Source organism: Chlorocebus sabaeus, chromosome 13, assembly GCF_047675955.1.
Source record: "Chlorocebus sabaeus isolate Y175 chromosome 13, mChlSab1.0.hap1, whole genome shotgun sequence".
NCBI classification, from domain to species: domain Eukaryota; kingdom Metazoa; phylum Chordata; class Mammalia; order Primates; family Cercopithecidae; genus Chlorocebus; species Chlorocebus sabaeus.
This window is the reverse complement of record NC_132916.1, coordinates 63,461,415-63,486,079: the sequence shown is the minus strand read 5'-3', so window position 1 is coordinate 63,486,079 and position 24,665 is coordinate 63,461,415. Positions and strand designations below refer to the sequence as shown.

The window sequence follows — 24,665 nt, the reverse complement described above, 5'->3', positions numbered from 1 at the left end:
CGAGTTCAAGTGATTGCCCTACCTCAGCCTCCTGAGTAGTTGGGATTAGAGGCATGTGAGGCATGTGCCACCACACCCGGTGGTAATTTTGTATTTTTAGTAGAGACAAGGTTCCTCCATGTTGGTCAGGCCGAACTCCTGACCTCGTGATCCGCCCGCCTCGGCTCCCAAAGTGCAGTGATTACAGGCGTGAGCCACCGCTCCCGGCCTTAAGAGTTTCTTTAACCAAAGGTGTTGGCAGAGTGTTAGCTGGTATCATGCTTAATGATAAAACACTAGAAGTGATCTTGTTAAAGTTTGGAACAAGACCATAAATCAATTGCTATCCCAAATAAAATCTCAGTTTATTCTGACAAATGATTCTAAGGATTATTTAGAAGAATAAATATATGAGGATAATTCAGAAATTTCTCAACAGCAAAAAAATCGAGGGTGGACTAATCCTATCAGATGTTTAAATATTATAAAGCTAAAGTAATGAAAACACTGTGTTACAGCTCCAGGACTAGCATACAAAACTAAAATAAGGAGCCCAGAAATAAGCACATGTAAATATAGGAGTTGCTTTTCAAGTTAATGGAGAAAAGAGTTTTTTAATAAATGGTTAACTTTTTCTTTTTTTTGCGGGGGAGACAGAGTCTTGTTCTGTTGCCCAGGCTTAAGTGAAGTAGCACCATCATAGCTTACTGCAGTCTCAAACTTGTAGGCAAAAGTGATCCGCCCACCTCAGCCTCCTGAGTAGTTGGGACTACAGGCATGTGCCACCACATCCAGTTAATTTTTAACTCAATTTTTTTTTCATATAGATGAGATCTCACCATGTTGCCAGGGCTGGGCTGGTCTTGAACTCCTCCTGGCCTCAAGCAGTCCTCCTACCTTGGCCTCCCAGAAGTGTTGCAATTACAGGCATAAACCACTGCTCCTGGCCTCAATGGTTAACTATTGAGGAGGATCAAAAGGATATCTGGTTTGCTTCTCATTCCAAAATAAATTCCAGTTTTGTCAGATTTGGATATTTTCAATATTAATCATAAACATTCTAGAAGAAAACATGTATAAAGACCTTTTTTCTAAGTCTAGCAAACCCAAAAGTCCTAAAAGGGGGAAATTATAAGCTTGTATAAAAATTGAAAATTCTGTATCACCAAAACAGCTTTTTTGGAAAAAACAGATAAACTAGAAAACAACGTGTACAATATTATCTGGCTTCTGCCTAAGTCATCAGCTCCATCTGCTGCATTCCCTCCTCCCCATCAATCCTACACACACTTAAACTACACACACTTACAGCTACACTCCGGTCTTTCCTTCCTGAGGGTGCTCAGTAAATAGTCATTGAATAAATGAATTAATTCTGTGAGAGTTTGCAGGTCAATATGTATGATATAATAAAACCTTTTTTTAATGAGATGGAGTTTCAGTCTGTCACCCAGTCTGGAGGGCAGTGGCTTGATCTCGGCTCACTGCATCCTCCACCTCCTGGGTTCAAATAATCCTCCCACCTCAGCCTCCTGAGTAGTTAGAATTACCAGTGTACACCACCACACCTGGCTAACTTTTGTATTTTTAGTAGAGATGGATTTCACCGTGTTGGCCAGACTGGTCTTGAACTCTTTTTTTTTTTTTTTTTTCTGAGATAGAGTCTTGCTCTGTTGCCCAGGCTGGAGTGCAGTGGCATGATCTCAGCTCACTGCAAGCTCCATCTCCCGGGTTCACGCCATTCTCCTTCCTCAGCCTCCCGAGTAGCTGGGTCTATAGGTGCCCACCACCACACCCGGCTAATTTTTTGTATTTTTAGTAGAGATGGGATTTCACCGTGTTAGCCAGGATGGTCTCGATCTCCTGGCCTCGTGATCCACCCGCCTCGGCCTCCCAGAGTGCTGGGATTACAGGCATGAGCCACCATGCCTGGCCCAAGTGATCAGCCTGGGCCACCTTGGCCTCCCAGAGTGCTGTGATTACAGGCATGAACCACTGTCCCCGGCCATAATAAAACTTCTTAAAATGAATAAAGAAGATTAACAATCCATTAAAAATTGCCAGAGAACAAGTTGGGCAAGTCAGGAAATTTTTTTGCATTTCTATGCAAATGACTAACAAATATAGAACTTTTAATAAATACCAATTAAAACAGCATTGAGGTTCTGTCTCCCTTCTTGAACACTGCCTCCTCATTTCTAACCATTTCCTTGGTGTCTTCCCAAAATGTCAACAAACCATACTGTGAACTCCTTTTAGGTCTTCCCTCTGTCTAGCATATACCTGGCATACATTAGATGCATTGTTATATAAACAAAAGTATCTGAGATATGTAATGATCCTCTGCGAGGCGTCAAGTGGGCAGAAAAGAGTAGAGGATTGAGGCCGAGTGGCCTTCCTTTTTTAACTCTCCTTTTCCTCATAGTTCCCTTAATGGTGTTAGCCTGCCTCTTTATTCTCTTAGCCCTTTTAAATTTCTTCAGAAGGACATGCTCCTTAGTGGCAGGAACAGGAACTTCTTTGAGTGCTGGTCAGCCAGCAAAAATGACTCTTTTTGTGTATGTAAACAAATGGTTATTATTGTTGTGATACAATTGCTTAATCATTAATAGGTGCTTTTTTTTGAAGTCCTGTGAATACTTTTCTTCGGACTTAATACCACAGCGTCTCAGATACTTTATCTTCCTTTGAGCGTTTTGGAAAAACAGACTAAAACTGTTCTCTCTATACAAAAATTTGTATTATTTGAAAAGATACAACAGGGATACCTAATGTTTAAGATAAGATTATAATATCTGCATAGTAGAAACCTCCAGCTTTTAGAGTTACAATTTTGTAATCTGAAATCCTATTTTTCGAATGTAATATTTACTTGCGCTAGCAAGTCTGGAAATACTTGTTGAAAGACTGGAATGATTAATGTAGATCCTTGAACACTTTCATGCTTTAAATAAAAGGACAGACAAATTTTGTTCATTTTAAAGAACAGTAGTGTAGCCATATTAAATACATTTGGAAAATAAGAGGGAAAAATCCGACTCTTAATCTCACCTAAAAAATTGTGATAGACTTTTTTTTAATAGTTTCCAAATTTGTGTTTTTATGGTTAAAATTATGTATATTGCCTTTCTTCCCCACTTGATAAATCCTTAGCATTTTTCCATGTTGTTACGTCATTTAAAGACTATCACTTTAAATGGCTGCGTAATTGTCTCTTAGTCACATGGTTGTATTGTATGTGCAGTGCTTATGAAGAAGAGTGGGTGGTATGTTGTTTCTTTAAACATGTGACTCGTAACAAAAAGTTTTTTCTAAGAGAACTGCTAATTGTATGGATTTTGATAAGTAGGAGAACGGTGACCTTACTGCAAAGCAGTGACTTTTTATTTGTAAACATATGAACCTGAAACTTGAGGAAGTTGGTTGTCAGTTGTGTTAAACCATCTATTAGATAGATATTTTGAGACGTTACAAAGAAGTTGGGTAGCTGCTTATTTTTGAAGGGAGAATTTTGTCGTGAATCTTAATGTTAACATTATGTTATCTTATAGATCATGGAGCTTTGTGGTGCAACAAGACTTGGTTATTTTGGAAGAAGTCAGTTCTACATTGCTTTGAAACTTGTAGCTGTTGCCCAGTCTGGTTTCCCTTTAAGAGTGGAAAGTATAAATACAGGTAAATATAGAGTACACTAGTAACTGAAAGAAAATAGGCTTCTATTACAAATGAAGTCAAGTCAATAGAACTCTTGTGTCTTTCTGATCTTATAGTGGCATTTGTGACCTTGAGTGAAGTGTTGTGACTTTATTCCCGCTACCTTGCATTTCTCACTTGAAAATACTAGAAAAATATGTCTGTCTTTTATTACGGCATAGTATATGTACTTCATCTGTATTTGACTGTATGTACTGTTCAAATGGCAAATTTTTAAGAATTTACTAAAAGTTGTTTAGAAATATTTTAAGCGAATAGTTTTATTAAGGTAAATGATAAATTATAGTGACCATCTTCATATATAGCATCCCTGTTTTCTTCATTTCTAATAAAACAACATTATACTTTGTATTTTTGTTTGTTTGTTTGGGAAGGCTATGGAGGCTCCAGTTGAAATTAAGAAGTAACAGTTAACCTAAACTTTTTGATTGATAGAGACAATATTAAAATATTGGTAGACTAAAATCTAGTTACAGACATCTGACCGCAGTACAAGTTTGTATTAGTCCGTTTTTACACTGCTATAAAGAAATCCCTGAGACTGGGTAATGTATAAACAAGAGAGGTTTAATTGACTCACTTCCGCATGACTTGGGAGGCCACAGGAAACCTACAATCGTGGCAGAAGGTGAATGGAAAGCAAGGCATGTCTTACAGGAGAGAGAGAGAGAGCGCAAGGGGGAATTGCCACAGACATTTAAACCATCCGATCTCATGAGAACTCACTCACTATCACAAGAACAGCAATGGGGGAATTGCCCCCATGATCTGATCACCTCCCATGTGGGAATTACAATTCGAGATGAGATTTGGGTGGGAACACAGAGTCAAACCATATCAAAGTGTTACATCATCAGATAATTTGTTTTTCAAGTATTTAGAGACTTGTTGATGTGAAAGAAGATAGAAAGTCTACAAAGATAGGCACTTAAATGCAGAGGGTTCTTTCGTTTTCATAGAGTAAAAGGGAAAGAGAAAAATTAAGATTTTTAAAATAATCTGTACAGAAAAATTGCTGTAAAATTCTGTAAATATCAGAATTTGTAGAAATAGTTTGAAGTACCAGTTTAGTTTATTGGTCAGCGGAGGTTTTCATTGTGGACCTCTAGTGTGCCACACATCTTCTAGTGTTGGGAGTTTACATTCTTTTCAGGTAATTTTGAATTCTTTTACATGTATATTGAATAAGCTTAATAGTTTGCCTCCTTCATATGGAGGTTCTAAAGAGAGACAGAGGTAATCATATAATGGAGGTAAGTACACTTTCCTCTGAAATGATTCTGTAGCTGTATTTTTTCTGGTCTAAAAGTATCACTTATGATTTTACCTGCAAACAGTTTTTCAGTCCTTCCCCTTTCTCCTCTATTTAAAATTGAATGTAGACTAGAATACTGTGTACCATGTTTTTGGTAGGTGAACAGTAAGTTATTTTTAGGAATTTCTGCCATGAAAATTTCTAAATCTAGTCTCAGACTTAGTGACATATTCTGTGTTTTACTTAGAGGTCTAAAAGCTTACTTTAAAGACCCAGTGTGAGTAGAAGCAGCCTAGGCTTTGGGGTCTGACTGACCTAGGTTTAGGTCCTGTCAGTTACTACGAGCATGACCTTGCCATCATGAAACCTCAGTTTTCTTTTCTGTAAATAGGGACTTTGCAGGCGTACTGTGGTTACGAGGTGAAATAAGTGTTCAATGACAAGTGTAGGGCTAAACATACATAGACATTTGATATAGCCATTGTTATCACTCACTAGAAGGACAATTTGGTTTTATTACTTCTTTCTAGGTAAGAGTCTCCCTAAATAATGTAAGGGAGATTATGGTCCATATTTTGTGGTGATAGACATTTTGTGCCTTTTGTTTCTGTATACATTGTTACAAAAATTCTGATATCTAATTCTTGCCTTTAATTTTTAATATATATGTCCTTTTTTATTTTAAAGTAATGATTATTTTGTGGTTAACAGTAAAGGACCTTCCTCTGCCAAGATTTGTTGCTTCAAAAAATGAACAGGAATCTCGCCATGCAGCCTCATATTCTTCAGATTCTGAAAATCAAGGGTCATATTCTGGTGTAATTCCCCCACCACCTGGCAGGGGGCAAGTGAAAAAGGGATCCGTAAGCCATGATACGGTTCAGCCTCGTACATCTGCAGATGCACAGGTAATCACATGCATGTAAATATTAGCAGTTGATGCCCTGTGCAAATGCTTCACTAAAACATTTATTGGTAGCTTAATAATTAACATGTTACAATTTTAAAATATTGTTCTTTTCTAGGAACCTGCCTCCCCAGTAGTTTCACCACAGCAATCCCCACCAACTTCTCCACACACATGGAGGAAGCACAGCCGTCATCCCAGTGGTGGGAATAGTGACAGGCCTCTTGCGGGACCTGGGCCATTTTGGTCTCCCTTTGGTGAAGCACAATCAGGTATTTAGAGATTTATTGATTAGAGTGTGTCATTGTGTTGCCCAGGCTGGTCTTGCACTCCTGGGTTCAAATGATCCTCCTGCCTCAGCCTCCTGAGTAGGTGGGGATTATAGGCTTGTGCCACAGAACCTGGCTTAGAGATTTTTTAAAAATAACAATTATTTAGGGTTGTAAATTGAAGGAAACTTGATAATATTCCTTCAGGAGTTGCCTTCAAGACAGTTTTTAATTGTAAGTTAAGTTAAATAAAAGCAAAAGCCAACTATGAAGATTTATAAGTGGATACATTGCTTTGAAAAGTGGTAATTGCATTTATGTGTATCTATGATGCTTAGACACATTTATAGATACCAGATTCTCTAAAGGTAAAATGAATAATTATTTCCCACAATATTATGTATAAATTACATAAATTTTATTGACAAGGAGAGCACAAAATAATTGAAGATATTTAAATGAGGTATAATTTCTAATTGAACAGAAAAGATTCCATTTTGGAAATTGTTAGATTTCTTCAGAGTAAGAGTTTGAAAGAAAACTTCCTGATAACTTAAGTTTTTTCCTCAAACATGAGTCAGCATGTTTACCCATTCTCCTTATAGGTTCTTCTGCTGGTGATGCAGTGTGGTCAGGGCATTCCCCACCTCCACCTCAAGAAAACTGGGTCAGTTTTGCAGATACTCCACCAACCAGTACTCTTTTAACCATGCATCCTGCTTCTGTCCAGGTGTGACATTTTATTGGTATTGCATTTTTATTTGCTTCATTCAGAGTATTGCTCCAGTCATCATTTTTATATTTTGCTGTTGCAGATTTTATAAATGCAAATCCATTCATTTATTTAAAAGCAAAATTCTGCTCTGTGCATTTCAAATCTGTTATCATTGGAATGTTTCAGCTGATTTTATTTCAGTTTCTGATTTCCTAGTGAAGTTTTGAAAGGTTTCTGCATCTGGAAATATATTTGCTTGGCTTTCTTAGCACATTTTCATAACTCTCTGTTGCTTGCATAATTGCTGTCATTCTACTCATTTCTATAATCATTGTGCAAAAACATATCCAATAATCTGACTAACAGATATGTGGTTTTACATTTTAAATATCCACAAAAAGCAAGTTTTATTTTCAAAGATAAATAACCTAGCAATCTTGGTCCATATAATCATGTAGGTAGATACTGTACTGAGGAAAAAATGTTTCATTACAGGACCAGACAACAGTACGAACTGTAGCATCAGCTACATCTGCCATTGAAATTCGTAGGCAATCCAGTAGTTATGATGATCCCTGGAAAATAACAGATGAACAAAGACAGTATTATGTAAATCAGTTTAAAACCATTCAGCCTGATCTAAACGGATTTATTCCAGGTGAGTTGTTGAAAACAGAAGTTCTTCTAGATGGGACAGGACAGTCTCAATTTCATAATCTCAAAGATACTGTTTTATTGGTCATAGATTTTAATTATAAAATAATTATCAGATTATTTGTCTAAAGAATTTAAAATCACTGGGAGCCAAAAACATGACATATTCACATATTAAAAATATCTTTTCCCAGTTAAAAAAGTCTAAGACTCTTACATTCTGTTGGTGGATCCGTAAGTTCAGAATAACATTAAACAACACTGTTTTAATATTTCAGGATCTGCAGCTAAAGAGTTTTTTACAAAATCAAAACTTCCTATTCTTGAACTTTCTCATATTTGGTAAGTGTGGTATATCATTAGTTGGGTGACTGGGTTGTTTCCAAGGAGTTTCTAGCAGATAGATTTTAGAGCCTTAAAAAATAAACAACTAACCCTTCAAGAATGCTGTCAAAGAACTCAGTATTTCCTTACAATAGCCAGCTTCTCTCTCATTCTGCAGAAAAGAAATAAGTGATACTGATACAGTAGTTCTTTGTAAAGAGCTAAAATTCTTTAAGCTGTATCAGCTGTCTTTTTGTTGCATGAGATAAAAGTTAGTTTGCACATACATGGTTATATTTATCCCATTGGTGTTTTATCAAGTTTAGTTAAGTCCTATACCATGCCATAACTTTAGGAATGGTGTTAGCTTCCATTTAACCAGAGACTTAAGAATAGCTGTGTTGGAATATGGTTGGAATTGGCCATTAGAACACAATGTGTAATCACAAATTACTTTATAAAAACAGGCGGGGGCCGAGCACAGTGGCTCATGCCTGTTATCTTAGCACTTTGGGAGGCCGAGGCAGGCGAACTGCCTGAACTCAGGAGTTTGAGACCATCCTGGGCAACACGGCGAAACCCTGTCTCTACAAAAAAATTAGCCGGGCATGGTGGCACATGCCTGTAATCCCGACTACTGGGGAGGCTGAGGCACGAGAATCGCTTGAACCCAGGAGGTGGAGGTTTCAGTGAGCCAAGATCACGCCACTTCACTCCAGCCAAGGTGACAGAACGAGACTCTGTCTCAAAAAAACAAAAGCAAACAGAAAACACAGGCTGGGAGTTGTGGTTCACGCCTGTAATTCCAGCACTTTGGGAAGCCGAGGCAGGCAGATTGCTTGAGCCCAGGAGTTCAAGACCAACCTGAGCAACATGATGAAACCCCGTCTCTACAAAAAATTAAAAAATTAGCAAGGTGTGGTGGTGCAAGCCTGTAGTCCTGGATACTTGGGAGGCTTACATGGGAGGATTGCTTGAGTCCAGGAGGCAGAGTTTGCAGTGAGCTGAGATCATACCACAGCACTGTAGCCTGGGCAACAGAGTGAGACTCTGTCTCAAAAATAAGTAAAAAATGATTATCAAATAAACATAAATGTTAATTTCAGTGTGTATCAATGTATTTCTCTATATTCTAAATCATTTTTAATAGGTTTTTGGTAGCATAGAGTGCTTAATACAAGGTATACTTAGTACAAGCATAGAGTGCTTAGTACAAGGTAGGTAGATAACACCTAAAACTGAAAACTCAAAAACTAGTAATATATGCATGCTATTTATAGTTTAAGGCAATCAAGACAAAAGTGGTTGTCTGTGTATCTAGGAAAGGGCATAGACAGCAAGGTGGAGTGGCTGTATTTCTGTTTTAAGCCTTACAGTTCTACTCAGTGATTTAAAGTATGTACATGTTGGCCGGGCGCAGTGGCTCACGCTTGTAATCCCAGCACTTTAGGAGCCTGAGGCAGGTGGATCACATGAGGTCAGGAGTTTGAGACCAGCCTGGCCAAAATTAGTCGGGCATGGTGGCGTGTGTCCGTAATCCCAGCTACTCAGGAAGCTGAGGCAGGAGGTGGAGGTTGCAGTGAGCCAAAGCTCATGCCACTGCACTCCAGGCTGGGCGACAGAGCAAGACTCCATCTCAAAAAAATGTAAACAAAAAATAAAGTACATACATGGTGAATTTTGATAACATAAAAGCAAACTTTTAAAAAATGTCACTAATTTATTACATGTGCCTTCTAAAAATGCATGTGAGTTACAGGTCATTCTTTTTGATGACCTTAATTATTGGGGCCACTTTTTAGAGAATTTCAAACACACAGGAAAGCTTAATAGTACCATAAACCCTCATATACTACCACCTAGATTCTGCAGGTAACATTTTGCTACATTTGCTGTATTACACATCTTTCCGTGTATGGGATTTTTATAATTACTGAGGTTTTGCACTTTCTCATGGAAAATATTTCTCTTGCTTCTTTTTGAGAAATGAAAGGATCCAAAGCGGAATGTGATTATATTCACAATAAACTTATCTTCTAGGGAACTCTCAGACTTTGATAAAGATGGTGCATTGACACTGGATGAGTTTTGTGCTGCTTTTCATCTGGTGGTTGCTAGGAAGAATGGCTATGATTTACCAGAAAAACTTCCTGAAAGCTTAATGCCCAAACTGATTGATTTGGAAGATTCAGCAGGTAAGACTGGGAGCTAAAGAGAGCTGTTTGCATGCCTTGATAAACATCATGCTTGATTCTGAAAGAAAAATCAAGATAGAGGTTAACCAGAGCTTAATAGCCAAGGTATTTCATCAAGTGTACATTGATTTGTCATCAGAATAGGATGTATGAGCCAAACTTGGATTTGTCTTATTCAGTCTACTTTTAAAGATAAAGATAAGTAATATATACCACTATTTTACCTTTATATTTGTGGCTTGCCGAGATTTGAAGAGCATTTCAGTGTCTTGTTATTTTGCTATCCTTTAATTGTGATAAATATTGTCTCAAGTGGGTAAAGTAACCCATCTTCATTATAAACATTTTTCTCTTTAATACGTCTTAATTTGTTGAAGGGAAATTACCTGGTTCATCGTTAGACCTTTACAGTTGTGAGTGTTTTTCTTTAAAATGCCAAGCTCTCTTCTGCAGACTCAAAGAAATCTGGAGTTTTTGTGTTTGATTTTGGAGAATGCTGTGTTGTTAACAAGAATGCTAAATGCTCGTATTTATTGGGACCTTTCTTTCTTTCTTCCTTCTCTTTTTTTTTTTTTTTTTTTTTTTTTTTTTTTTTTTTTTTTTTGAGACGGAGTCTCATTCTGTCACCAGGCTGGAGTGCAGTGGCATGATCTCGGCTCACTGCAGTTTCCACCTCCCGGGTTCAAGCGATTCTCCTGCCTCAGCCTCCTGAGTAGCTGGGACTACAGGCACACGCCACCATGCCCAGCAAATTTTTGTATTTTTAGTAGAGACGGGGTTTTACCACGTTGGCCAGGATGGTCTGTATCTCTTGACCTCATGATCTGCCTGCCTCGGCCTCCCAAAGTGCTGGGATTACAGGCGTGAGCCACCGTGTCTGGCCTGGACCTTTCTTTAAAAAGGAAAAGAATATCAAGGGCTAAAAATTAGTACATTTTTCTTAAATTCTGAGTGAATAAAAGGAAATCTAATGTTTAATTCGTAATGAGCCTAATTAAAATAAATTATTGTCTTCAGTGTTTCTAAATTCTCATTTGGATGTGATGATGGAAAGAATTTGATACTTTTAAAAGGGAAGTTCAAATAGAATTTGGCTCTCAAAAGGGCATTTTTCTATCAGGCAGCATCTCTTTAACCTAAAAATATACATGTCTGACTTAGTTGTCTAAATTACACAGAAGGAATGAGATGCATGAAATTACTGTCACAAAGAGAACAGTCTCCTTGGAGTCAATAATCTGAATGTGCTTCTAGTTTTGCTAATTTCGCCTGTGACCTTGGGCAAGTTCTAATCATTTACTGTATTTTTCCCTTCTGTTTCTCCACCTGAAATGTGGATTTGATGCCATTCACATTTCAGGACCTGACTTGTACACTGACCTTTTATCAACCAATAGGTTGATTCTAAAAATATGGCATTGATTTTAATTTCTTAAGCACATTTTTCTATGATAATCCTAGCAATTTGGGGATTATTTCAGGTAGTTGTGAAGCATCAGCCTCTAACTTGAGCTGAAAGCTTAGTATCTTTATTAGGTAATTTTGATTCAAAGTACTTTGATTTACCTACTTAAGAAATAAAAACAACTTCTTTGTTAAACACCTATGATAGCAACCAAAAGAGAGAAGAAAATGTGGTAACTTCACACTTTCAGTATCATTGATTTAGAAATTGGACTTGCACCTAGAGCTTTTATATGACTTCAAGCCTTTGAAAACCGACAGCACAATAATACAAGAAACTAATTTAAATGAAGTTTAATGTCTTGTAGGTGATTTTGTAGAGGCTTATCTGATTCTGTTGTCTGCTATATTTGTCAGTGAATCTGGCTTTTGCATACATTTATTGAGTTTCTTTTTCCTTTATTTAATTTAAATAAAAATCAAGTTCTTTGTAAATTTGATCTATAAGGTTGATGGTCCAGGAAGTTTTTTTCTGGGCATTTATCTTTTTGTCTAATTTTACACCCATTAGATCTGTTTAAAAGACAGACTGATTTTATTGCCTGTATGTATCTATGTACTGTTGCCCTAAATATAATTTTGAAACTATCAGAGACCCAGATAGTTTTTTTTTCCCCTCACAGCATATGGTTTTCTCACCAAATTTATTATAAACATTTGGATCACACGGTATTACATTCAGATCTGCTTTTCATATTTACAAATGATAAATTTTGGAATTCTGTTGATTCTGGGGTGATGTAATACAAATTATCATTTTTTCCCCACCTATCATAAACCTGAGATTCACATGACAAAAGGTCCTTCGAGTATAGAAATTGTTTTGCGACTCTGTGGGTCAGTCAGTATCCGTAAAAATCATTATAAAAAAAAATTAGCCGGATGTGGTGGTGTGTGTGCACCTGTAGTCCCAGCTACTTGGGAAGCTGAGGCAGGAGAATTGCTTGAACCCTGGAGGTAGAGGTTGCAGTGAGCCAAGATCGCACTACTGCATTCCAGCCTGGGTGACAGAGTGAGACTGTCTAAAAAAAAAAAAAAAAAAATTATAAAAATAGCTGTGTTTTGGCTGGGCGCGGTGGCTCACGCCTGTATTCCCAGCACTTTGGGAGGCCAAGGCAGGTGGATCACGAGGTCAGGAGATCGAGCCCATCCTGGCTAATACAGTGAAACCCCGTCTACTAAAAATACAAAAAAAAATTAGCCGGGCATGGTGGTGGGTGCCTGTGGTTCCAGCTACTCGGGAGACTGAGGCAGGATCATGGCATGAACCTGGGAGGTGGAGCTTGCAGTGAGCTGAGATTGCGCCACTGCACTCCAGCCTGGGGGACAGAGCGAGACTCCATCCCCCAAAAAAAAACAAAAAGAAAAAATAGCTGTGTTTTTAAAAGGTCAGGGTTAAGAGGGTCATACTCAAATAGTTTCTTTTGGCTGACATTAGAATTTATTGTAAGTATTCCTCTGTGGAGCCTTTCTGACTATAGGCAGAGGTAGTTTATCTCATTTCTGATCTCTTATGGCATTTTCTACATGCTAATTACTGAAACATACCACACTAAATCCTGGTTTTTTTTCCGCCTTCCTATCACTATACTCTGAATTCCTTGAAATAAGGGAAACGTATCCTATTTATTGTAGTATGCTTAAAACATACCACTTTGCCAGGCACTGCACTAATATTGGATGAATTCTACATGTGTGCCATTTTCAAAGGAAGGTATTTTTCTTGACATTTTTCTACCTTTGAAAATATAGCGATTTGTTATCCTAGGTTTATGATGTTGGGACATACTAAAACATTAGTTCCACAAATATTCTGTACTTAAAGTTTAACTGTTAGAGGCAAATAGATGGTGAGCAGTGGTCACTTGAGTTATAGCTCCTTGGAGTAACATGCTAGGCTTTCTATAGGCATGCAGACTGGGTGGGGTAAATGTGCATTTTTTTCCAAAATTACTTGAACAGGTATGCAGGGTTAAATCATAGATAAAATAGAACTACTAAGGATTATAGGTAGAAGTACTTCTGTCGACCTGAGTTAGAATATTTAGTAACATCAGCACTGAATTTGGCAACTAAAATAAATAGAAAGGGAAACTTGATTTTTGTTGTCTTACAAAGGAAAGCATACAAAATTCATCTGCAGAAAGAGCTTTCTGAAACTGAATTAAAGAATATTTAGCTTTTTAAGAGTGTTTGTCTTCTTTAAAAAAAAAAAGATTAAGGTGGCCTGCCACAAACACATTGAGGTACTATACATTTTAATGTCTAAAGAATCTTCTCCTTTGCAAAGCACAGTTGCAATTTTGATGTACTTCTGTGATTGTTTGATACATATCTTTCTCTCAAACTAAACTAGAGCCTTCTAGGAAGGTAGGAACTGGATCAGTTTTGTTCATTATATCTCAGTGCCTAGCAAGGTGCAAATTGAGTACAGGAATAGACATTCACATTGTTGAAATGATTAAATGACTGAGCCAATGAGTTTTAACTGTTTTCTACCTCTACACCACACTGCTCACATGTGCAACTCGCCAATCTCTGAGATGCTGAAAGAAGGAAAGGGATGTGTGCTTCCCTGTATCCATCTCCTTCCGCATGATCACTACTTTACACAGTAGATTTGGGCAGATGTTTCATTGTTGTTTATAGACTGCGTTGCATGGATCTACAAACTCTAAGAAGTACTTCCAACATGAATTTTTTTTTTTAAGCCAGAGAAAAGAAGGCACATGAGACTTTCCATGAATAGTTTACTAGAAATCCACATAAATTCAGATTTGAGACTACCCTTTGTGTAAGTAAATCACTGTTAAGAGTTTCTCATATTCATCCAGAAATTTTTAACATATATATAAAAACCTACACACAGGTATTGGTGTTTATGCAGATGTAATCATACTACACATCCTTTTTTTTTTTTTTTTTTTCTTACAATGTTGGACATCTTTGTACTTTACAATTGATATGGTTTGGCTGTGTCCCCACCCAAATCTCATCTTGAATTCTCAGGTTTGTGGAAGGGACCCAGTGGGAGGTAATTGAATCATGGGGGCAGGTCTTTCCCATGCTGTTCTTGTGATAGTAAATAGTCTCACGAGATCTGATGGTATTATAAAGGGAGTTTCCCTACACAAGCTCTCTCTTTGCCTCCTGCCGTCCATATAAGATGTGACTTGCTCCTCCTTGCCTTCTACTATGATTGTGAAGTCTTCCGCAGCCATGTGGAACTGTAAGTCCGTTAAACCTCTTTCTTTTGTAAATTGCCCAGTCTTCATATGTCTTTATCAGCAGTGTGAAAATGTTCCGATACAATAATATATGGAGCCATCACATTTATGATTCAAAGTATTCCATAATATGATGTGCTTTAACCAGTTTCTTATTGATGGATTTTGGGGTTGTTTTCTGGCTTTATCTTTAAAACACTGCTGCAGTGAACATGATTATATGTATATCTTTGTTTTATACAAATAACCTGGAATCTTTGTTTTTGAAAATTCATTATTCAGGTACCCTTAGTTGCAGAAGAAAAAATAATGAAAATATGCACTAATGCTTATCATTAGCTTTCTAATTAAGAAATTACTTCTCAAACCACCCCTGCCCCCCAGACATACTCTGTCGCTGTCTGTCTCCCCGCCTCCCCTGCTGTGTCTCTCTGTCATGTGTCATTTCTTTCCAGATATTTGGGTATTGTAGCTCATAAATCAGTACAGTTGAATTACAGATATTAGTAAAGATATACCATTTAATGAACTCGGTCGAAGTAAATAGAACTCAAATCCTGACAAAGACATTGACAAGCAAGGGCAGATGATACTTGAAGGGCAAAAACTCTATGAGGGCAATAACAATAGTAGGGGCTTTAAAAGGTTATGGTTTGGGCCAGGCACAATGGCTCCCAGAAGCATTTTGCTAGGCCAAGGTGGGAGGATCACTTGAGGCCAGGAATTCAAGGTTACAGTAAGCTGTGATCGCACCACTGCACTTTAGCCTGGGTGACAAAGCGAGACCCTGTCTCTAAAAAAAAAAAGGATTATGATTTCAAATTCAGCAGATTAGTAAGTATCCTTGGGAGTAATTAATGATACTTACAATTATTTTTTTGTAGAAGTGACCTTTTTCCTTTGCAATTGTGCTATGAAAGTCAAAAGTGAATGAAAGATGAACGTCTCTGTCTTCCTCTGTTAGAAGGAGAACTCCATGGGAATGGGACCCTTGTCTTACTCAGTACTGGGTCTCGAGAGCCTGGAACCCCATAGGCCTTCAGTAAATGTTCACTGACTCAATTAGTGCTTTTTAATTTTGCTACCAAATTATACCCCCCAAAAAAGTAACATGTTTCTCCCCGCCCACACCTTCCCCACCGAGATGGAGTCTTGCTCTGTCGCCCAGGCTGGAGTGCTGTGGCGCGATCTTGGCTCACTGCAACTTTCCCCTCCCGGGTTCAAGCAATTCTCCTGCCTCAGCCTCCCGAGTAGCTGGGATTACAGGCATGCTAATTTTTGTATTTTTAGTAGAGACGGGGTTTCACCATGTTGGCCAGGCTGGTCTTGAACTTCTGACCTCGTGAAGCGCCCACCTCGGCCTCCCAATCCCAAAGTGTGGGGATTACAGGCATGAGCCACCACTTTATCTCTCATTCTTTGTTCTTTATACTCTATTTCCACTATTTTCTCTGTAAGTTTTTAAGATAAAGCTCCAATTAACTGTTTTCCTCTTTATGAAATTTTAGTATTTATTTTGAAACTATTAACTTTAAATGGATTTTTTCCCCATGTTTAGCTTTCTTTGGATAATGGGAACCTCCTATATATTGTAGGTAATATTCTTTGAACTATAATAGTTGAGTCAGATGTTGATCAGTACTGTCAAATGTTGATCAATGCTGTAAAAAGTCAGCAAGTTCAGTTTAATAAGAATTCTGGGTGAATCTTTTGTTTCTTTTCAAACCTTATTGGACACATTTTTACTTTGGTTTTTTTAAACCTTTGGTTTTAATTGAAAACAATTAGTCTTCTACATAGACCCTCTTTTAAGGTAGTTTTATTGAATAAGTTGCATAAACCCTCTTAAGGTCTGCTTACTAAGTTTCCATTTTGTGAAGTGTTAGGGAAAAGTAGAGTTCATTTTGGAAATAGAACTTACTAGTTTTTTGATGCATATAATATCATTCAATAAAAAAAGCATATCTTAAATTTTATCTTTCTACATATGCATTGCTTATGCCTGTCTTTTAAATATGAATGAAAAAGTTACCATTTGTAGTTTTCCTTGAAGACTTAAAAGTCATGAACACTTGATTGTTTTTCATTTTACATAGTTTTTTCTTACACGGTCTTTTAAATATGAATGAAAGTTACCATTTGTAGTTTTCCTTGAAGACTTAAAAGTCATGAACACTTGATTGTTTTTCATTTTACATATTTTTTTCTTACAAGAATAATAGTCTTCAAATAAGTTATTTCTGCCTTGATGAAATTATTAAATGAGGTTGGAACATTGAACGTTCGTTACTGAATAAATTCCTAGATTTGTTTGCTGCTTGAAGGCAAAGTAAGTTTTAAACTGTAAGACTTTAAGGGAGTATATATATTTCTGTAAGATTAATAACAGCCAGCACTTTTGAGACAATTTTTTAGTATATCAAGTATAATACTAAGAATATAAGAGAAATTTAGGATGTGTAGGTTACAAAGCTAGAATAAAACCAAAGCTCTGAGAAAGAGGTTGTTTAGCAGGTAGACTGTACTGAATTGAATCTGGGAACTTTCCAGATTCTTTGAAAGGATAGAGAGGTGAAACTTCTTCTAGTGTTTGCAAAGTTAGAATAAATGTAGAATAAGCCGTAGGTCAGTGTGATCATACTGGGTTGTCTCTTTCAGACACACTTTTATACGTGGAAATACTTTTTGCGTAACAGCCCATTTGGGGTTAACTTTAACGAATAATTTAGGCTCATGCTCTTCTTTTTCAGCCCTGATGCTCTGATGATGTCAGGGGCAGAGCAGAACCCACAGGAGGGAGGCAGGGTTGACACAGTGTTCCAGCAGGAGGCTAGGTTGGAACACTGCATCAGGTAAGAGTAAAACTACACCCCTGCCTCCGGAAAAATACAGTCTTAAAGACTAACATTTGTGGGTGGGCAGGAAGCTCTTTGTTGGAGTACTTATATGGAGCAAAGTTGAAGGAGGTACAGTTTATTTCTAGACCGAATGGTTGTCCGTAGACTGACTCTTGGTTTCTAGAACATAGGAAAGAAGCAATGCGTAATTTTGCTAATTTATCCCAGAAACAATTTTTGGATTTTCTAGGACAACAATTTTTCAAACTTCTAAATCTTTTTTTGTTTGGTTGGTTTTTGTTGTTGTTGTCGTTGTTGTTTATTTCAATGTGGAACAAACTTTTAAATCTTTAGACCCCTTTAGACGTTCTTAAAATTTGTGGACCCCAAGAGTCTTCGTTTACATGGGTTAGATCTATCAAATACTTACATTATTAGAAATTAAAACTGATTAATTTTTGTTTTTACTTTATGTAAAAAAGCAATAATCCATTACCTATTGGCATAAATATTTTTAGGAAAATGACCATATTCTCCAAAATTAAAAAATTATAAAAGGGGTGGCATTATTTTACATTTTTGCGAATTTCTTTTACATCTGTCTTAATAGAAGACAACAAAATTGTCATAGTTGCTTCTGCATTGTCTGTTGGATATGTTGTTTTGTTTGAGGTATACCAGGGGTCTAAAAACTAAGCCCTGTGAGATAGATCCAGCCTACTGCCCATTTTTGACTAGCCCACAAGCCAAGAAAATTTTTTCTTTTTAATTGTTGAAAAGAAATCAAAAGAATATTTTATTACACATTAAAAATTGTATGAAATTCAAATTTCAGTGTCCATAAAAATTGTATTAGAACACAGCAGTGCTCATCGTTTATTTATGAATTGTCTAGGACTGCCTTTGCACCATAATGGTGGAGTTGAATTGTTGCAACAGATACCTTATAGCCACAAAACCTAAAATAGTTACTATCTGGCCTTATGGAGAAAACAGTTTCCAAGTTAAATCTAGCCTTACACAATAAAAGGAAGCACTATTTCGTGGCTTTTTCAGATAACGTAATTATTCTTTGGTACCACATCAAAGCACAAATGATAATTTCTTAAAGGTTACTTGCAGTGTGGAAGCTGAAGCCACTTTAATGCATTTTTTGTACTTTTACTTGATTTTATACCATAATGCATTGGATATTTGTAAAATATCAGATCATTGAGTTACACACATCTTTCAGATGTTGACATCTTTCATTATAAAATATTTAAAAAGTGTATTTGCTGATTTCACAACCTATCTTATCAAAGAAGCCTTTAAGTGCTGGAAGCTCTTGAGATTATGGACATGGATATACATTTTCTAAAATTTGAGTTTTCCCTTGAAACCCTCAGCATTGTCATTAGTAACCATTGGAAACAAATACTGAAAACATTGCTTTCCTTGAAATGACAAGCTCACTTCGTTCATTTTTGAGAAAATGCCTGCTCGATAACCAAGTCTGAATTATTATAGATTATCAGCTCTTCTTTCAAGAAAAATGGTGTTCCATGAAAAAAGTGGCTTGTTCAGCTTACAACTGAATCATACAAGTACTTTTGTGTGAGACAACCATTGTACCTATTCATATGCAGCAGAAGTGTTGTGTGTATATATTTCCCATTTTGACACATAGAGGAGGATGTGTTTTTAGGGCTGAGATTTAATAAAATTAATTTGTACTGCTTCATGAACATTCATAAGTGAGATCAGCATACATATTTATTTTCATTTATTTAAATTTAATGCTTATGTATGTGGGGGGGTAAAAAATACAATAACTGTAAGTGAAGAGTACAATGACTATATTTTGTTGCCACTGCCTTGATTCAGTGCAAATGTCAACATGGGAAAAGCATTATTACAAGAATAATTTTCACCTTTCAGATCTCTAAAAGAGTCTTGGGAAGGGACTCTTAGAAAGGAGTCTGTGGTCCACAGTTTGAGGACTACAACTCTAGGAAAATAACTCTATTGAAATGGCTGTAAAGTATAATTGTTTGGGTGACTAGCATTTCACTTCACAGCCTCAAGCAACTAGACCCACTGCAGCTTTGTACCAGTGAACCAGAAATATTTCGAGAATCTGTCCCAAATTATAACTGCCTTGAGGTGGGGATGTGGTACAGCCTGGCCCTAAATTTGTCAGTAGATGAAATCATGAGAACTGTGGTCTTGAAAGCCCAACCAGGACTTCCAGATTGCCCTTAGATTGATATTTAAAACTGAAGTAATAGAATCTTGTTTTAAATAAATTCTTTCAAAAATTAGTCATCCTGTAGTTAATACTGTTTTAATTCTATTTATTTTCTTCAATACTCACCTGCTTTGGGGAATCCCCTAAAGATACTTCTTTATTATTCTCCTAGTAGACTTTCACTTTCAGTAAATTGTCAAATTTATAGCTACTATTCCCCTTTCCCTTTGTTATCACTGGGGATAAAGGTTCATAATGTTTTTTTTCCCACTGAAAACTATCCAGTGAGGAATTTGCTACTACTGTTTATCCTAAATAATTTTTTCATAAGTTCTTCTCTAAGAACTTTGAGTTGAGGTCTTCATAGAATAATATCTGAAGTCTTCCTACCTCTATACTACCCAGACACTTCTATTGAGAAGATATAGGACTCAAGAAAGAAATAATTTCTGATCTTAGAAAACAAAAATTAGTCAGAGTACAATTCTGAACTGCAGATTAGAACTTGCAATGTGGTATAATTATAAAGGTATAACATCTAGGTAAGTAAAAAGGAAATATTTTGAGGGAGGCATGTAACAATAGCAGAAAGGACATTTGGAGAACTTTTTCAGCTATCAGTACTTAATTGTGGTCCTAGGAAAATGACAGTAAAGGAGAATGAAGTTAAATAAAAAACATTACCCAAGGCAACTGATTCAGTAAACACCTGAGTGCCCGTATGTATTAGGTCCTATGTTAGGCACTAAAACTTAAAGGATTTACTAATGAATAGATTGAAAAGTTAAAAGCTATACATTGCTAGGTTGTATTATATGGCTGTCTATTTAGAAATCTGAAGTATAGTGCTGTTTAATGGCAGCTGTCTTTCTGATGGAGAAACTCAGGTGCTGTTTTATTCAACTTGCCTATGGTCAGACACAATGATATTGAAATGATATTTTTGATAGGAGTTCTAAACCGATTAGGTACTCCCTGTTGACTGGGGTTATATTCAAAGCCAGCTTGGAAGAATTGGAATGAGAGTTTAGTGACCTTTGAAATTCCTTCTGTTTTTAAACATAATTTAGAGTTATTTTAAATTAAGGTTAACTATGCTTAAAAGTAGAATATGAGACCTCAAAATACTTTAAAAACCGTTTTGAAATAGTGTAATGGATTTGTAACTACCTCAGTTAAGTCTGTAAGTGCCAGTGAGCTTAGATAAAAGTTAAGTTTCATACGGGGCTTATTGACTTTGCTTTTTTCCCGTGGATGGGGCCTCTCTTCTTTTGCTGTGTACCTTGCAAGTATATGCTGTTTTTTGTTAACAAGGGAGATTTGTAGAGGATATGTGAGTGAGTTAGTATAAGTCAGCAGTTTCCAAAGTATATTCCAAGGGAATACTGAAGAATTTTATTTGATGAAAAGGATGTGTGTCTGGAAAAAAAATTGATTTAAACAAAGCTTATTTACTTCGAGACATCACAAGTCTTAATATACAAATGTGCATACGGATGCTCCAACAAAGAATTATTGTTTCCCCAAACTTGCTTGAGCAGAAAACCTAATTTTTCAAAGCCACCTTACTGATTAGTATTCCGTGGAAGAGAATACACTTTGGGAAACTGGTATAAATCTGTTTCTATTACCAGAAAATGATTTTAAAGCATGTGACCTATTGCAATATTACTATGTATAACCTTCTTTTTATTCCTAACTAGATTTTATTTTCATGAAAAACTGTGGTTTTGGGTAGACCATAAGTAGCAGGAATAAGTAATGTCTGTTAAAATGCTCACTCTGAGAACATGAGGAAAGGAGATTTACATTATATATTACTATTTGTGAAAATCATCTGTTAGCTTTTTTTAAAATAAGTAAATATGCCTAAAATAAACTACAGTGTAGTCTTTATAGAGAATTTCTCTATTTTTAAATTGCAGATGTTGGGGATCAGCCAGGTGAGGTAGGTTATTCAGGCTCTCCTGCTGAAGCTCCTCCAAGCAAGTCACCATCGATGCCGTCACTAAACCAGACATGGCCTGAGCTGAATCAGAGCAGTGAGGTTAGCAAAGCTTTCCTTTTCTTTCATTAAAAGTTAACTCTTTTAAGGTAAGATGTTCCAAAGAGGGTAATTTCAATCTGTCTCTTCCAGCATGCATGCATAATTGAGAGAATATATCAGATATACTATGATAAATGTTTGTAATTATGTGACTTTTTCGAGGTTTTCAAAGTATATATTCTGTCATTTGATTTCCACCACTTATCCCCATTAATACCTTGTGAGTTTAGAGAGGCAGATTTAGAAAGTTTAACCATCAAAAGGTAAATGACTTGGCCAAGATCTCATACCCAGTGAGGGGCAAGAGCTAGGATTTGAACATAAGTCCTTTGATACTTAGTCAACTGCCACATCCACCGTGTCACACTGCCTTCTCAGTCCTGTAAACAAGGTATGTAATAATACATTTGGGATCTTAGCATTGGAAATGATAAGAGAAGTGACTGATTCAGTTTCCATGTGAAGAAAGTATGTTTTACAACCCCAAAACTCTGTATAATTAGTTTTATTCAATATAGAATGTTTAGCCATATTGAATGTGTTAAAGATGTGTTATATATGACCAAGCACAGTATGCAAAATGGAATTTGGGACAAATGCACTGTTTCCCAATTTCTTTGAAACTGCATTATCTAAAACATCAAAAGGGCCACTGATAAGAATAAGGGAAGAGGAACTGAGGCCCTGCCTCCCCTAAAACACCTGCTTAGGCCCCTATTAGAGCAGTTTTCTTTGTGAACAAGTTACGTTTTTTTTTCTTATTTTTTTTTTCTTTTTGTAGCATGTAGGAAATGCTAAAAATATAAATATATAAAAGTTTGTTCACTTTCAGGAAGAAGTTCTAAGCTTCTGTCCTTTGCATGCCCTTTACAGCCAGAAAAATGCTGGATTGAAGAGCATGCTAGATATTAATGATTTTGGATGGTTGGAAAACAGAAGTAACTGTAGTTTTATACTACTTCCTGCTCTATGACATAATCGGAGCCAAGATACTTGTGTCTGAGACATTATAACATCACACCATCCATCCTACCATTGGATGCAAAACCATTAATACAAGTGCTTTTCTAGATGAAGGGAATAAACCTTGAAAGAATTTGCTAATAGAGAGGGTTTATGGAAAGTAAGGTAATTGTTGTTGAGACACTACTGTTTTTGCTGTGTCTATTCATTTTGTGTCATTTTTAAAAAACCAATATATTAAAAGAATATTTTTATTCCATTGATATCAGTTTGTAAACAAAAACAATTCTTTCTAAAGCATCTCAAATCTAAAGCCCATGTTCATTCTAAATAAAATCATATGTGATCATTAGAGACTAAAGATAGAAGTCCCTTCTAAATTCAGATAGTAGAAGTTGCATTTTTCCCTACTGAAATATTGCCATCAAGTTTTATTTATAGTATTTGGTAATGAGGTCATAATTTTTTTTCTATATGTGAAAAATCAAAATGTTAATAAAACATTGATTTTGAGACATTTAATGGTATTTCTAAAAATATCTAGTTAGGATATGGAATTTAGATTACATTTTAATTGTCTTCCACAAAGCACTAGTAATCTTTCAACATAGATTTATTTAGCATCTGTGGTTATGGATGAGACAGTATAGGAGATGACACTAATAATCTGTAACCTTTATGGAGCACTTTTGATATGTCAGTTCTGTTTTAAAAACAGTACAAAACAAACTCTTTATGTATATTAACTCCTTTAGTTCTCTGAACAATCTTATGAGGTAGATATTATGTTACAGATGGAGAAACTGAAGCACAGAGAAGTTATGTAACTTGCCCAAGTTTGCACAGCATAACTGGGATTCCAGTAGCTTGGTTCCACAGCTGTGAGCCCTTCAAAATTAAGTATGAAGATGATAAGAGTGTCCCTTTGTCCTCCAGGTAGCTTACATGCAGTCTTGTGAAACTAAGTTAAACTTCATGCCACCCAAATGAGATACACAAGTAAATACCTTCTTTTTGGCAAAAATCTTCTGTAAACTTTTCTCCACAGTTAGATAATTAGGATTTTAAAACTTCCTTTTCTGTCCCTGTAACAATAATTATTGAGGAAAAAACTAATTATATTAACAGATATTGATAAGTAACTTTCCTGAAATGATGCCACATGATAAAAGCAATTATTGTGGGATTTTTAATTCATGAAATACTTTGAATGGATCAGTATTTCTCAGAATATCTTAATTTTCGTATGAAAACTAATCTGTAGGAAAAGTGGAATTATTGTATTAGCCATTTTTGTAGGTAATTTTCACCAGTGTGCTCATTTGCTGATACTTAATTTTTACATATCTTCTCAACTTAAATGTCACTATTGTAAATAGTAAGTTGAACTTTGAAGCATAAAAATGTATACTTTCCCAAAGAGGATTTTGGTTTATGGGGTAGTTTTGTCTTTTGTGTAAATATTTGTGTGTATACATTGTGTGTGTGTAGATGTTTTTCCTCTTTAGAGGATAACTGATAATTCTTAAGAATCAGATTTAAATGATAATTTTGATACAATTTTGATGTAAAAATTCTATACCATTTTATTACTAAGATCTCCAAAACAAATGGAATTTACTATAATTAATATTGACTTATCACTCCACCTGTTTTAAGAGGTATGATATTTTTTTGTGTACCTCTTTTATAAGAGTAGTATTTCATATCAAAGTACATCTTCTGTATATAACTCATGCTCAGATGCTTGATTTGCTCTCATTGTGGCCGCATTCTGATTTTTCTAGCATGGGGTAGGGAGTGGGGAAGCGGGGGTGCCTGATTGGCAGTTCTGTCTTGTGATCTGGCATGGCCCTGTTTGTAGTGCTGATTGCAGGGGTTGACT

The 24,665-nt window shown here is 36.2% G+C and overlaps 1 protein-coding gene across 8 annotated transcripts in view; it reads left to right on the top strand.

The window, feature by feature from the left end:
* The window catches only part of REPS1 (RALBP1 associated Eps domain containing 1), an 87,262-nt gene that overhangs the window by 39,790 nt on the left and 22,807 nt on the right, over positions 1-24,665 (top strand). For 7 of the 8 annotated variants that reach the window (XM_073022535.1, XM_008006856.3, XM_008006854.3 and 4 more), the window contains exons 2-9: positions 3,531-3,654; positions 5,660-5,856; positions 5,974-6,127; positions 6,730-6,854; positions 7,335-7,497; positions 7,772-7,835; positions 9,858-10,012; positions 21,696-21,817. In XM_073022535.1, the coding sequence (XP_072878636.1) occupies positions 3,531-3,654; positions 5,660-5,856; positions 5,974-6,127; positions 6,730-6,854; positions 7,335-7,497; positions 7,772-7,835; positions 9,858-10,012; positions 21,696-21,817 (1,104 nt within the window). The remainder of the gene's footprint in view (positions 1-3,530; positions 3,655-5,659; positions 5,857-5,973; positions 6,128-6,729; positions 6,855-7,334; positions 7,498-7,771; positions 7,836-9,857; positions 10,013-21,695; positions 21,818-24,665) is intronic. The other variant, XM_008006855.3, reaches the window with a different exon arrangement.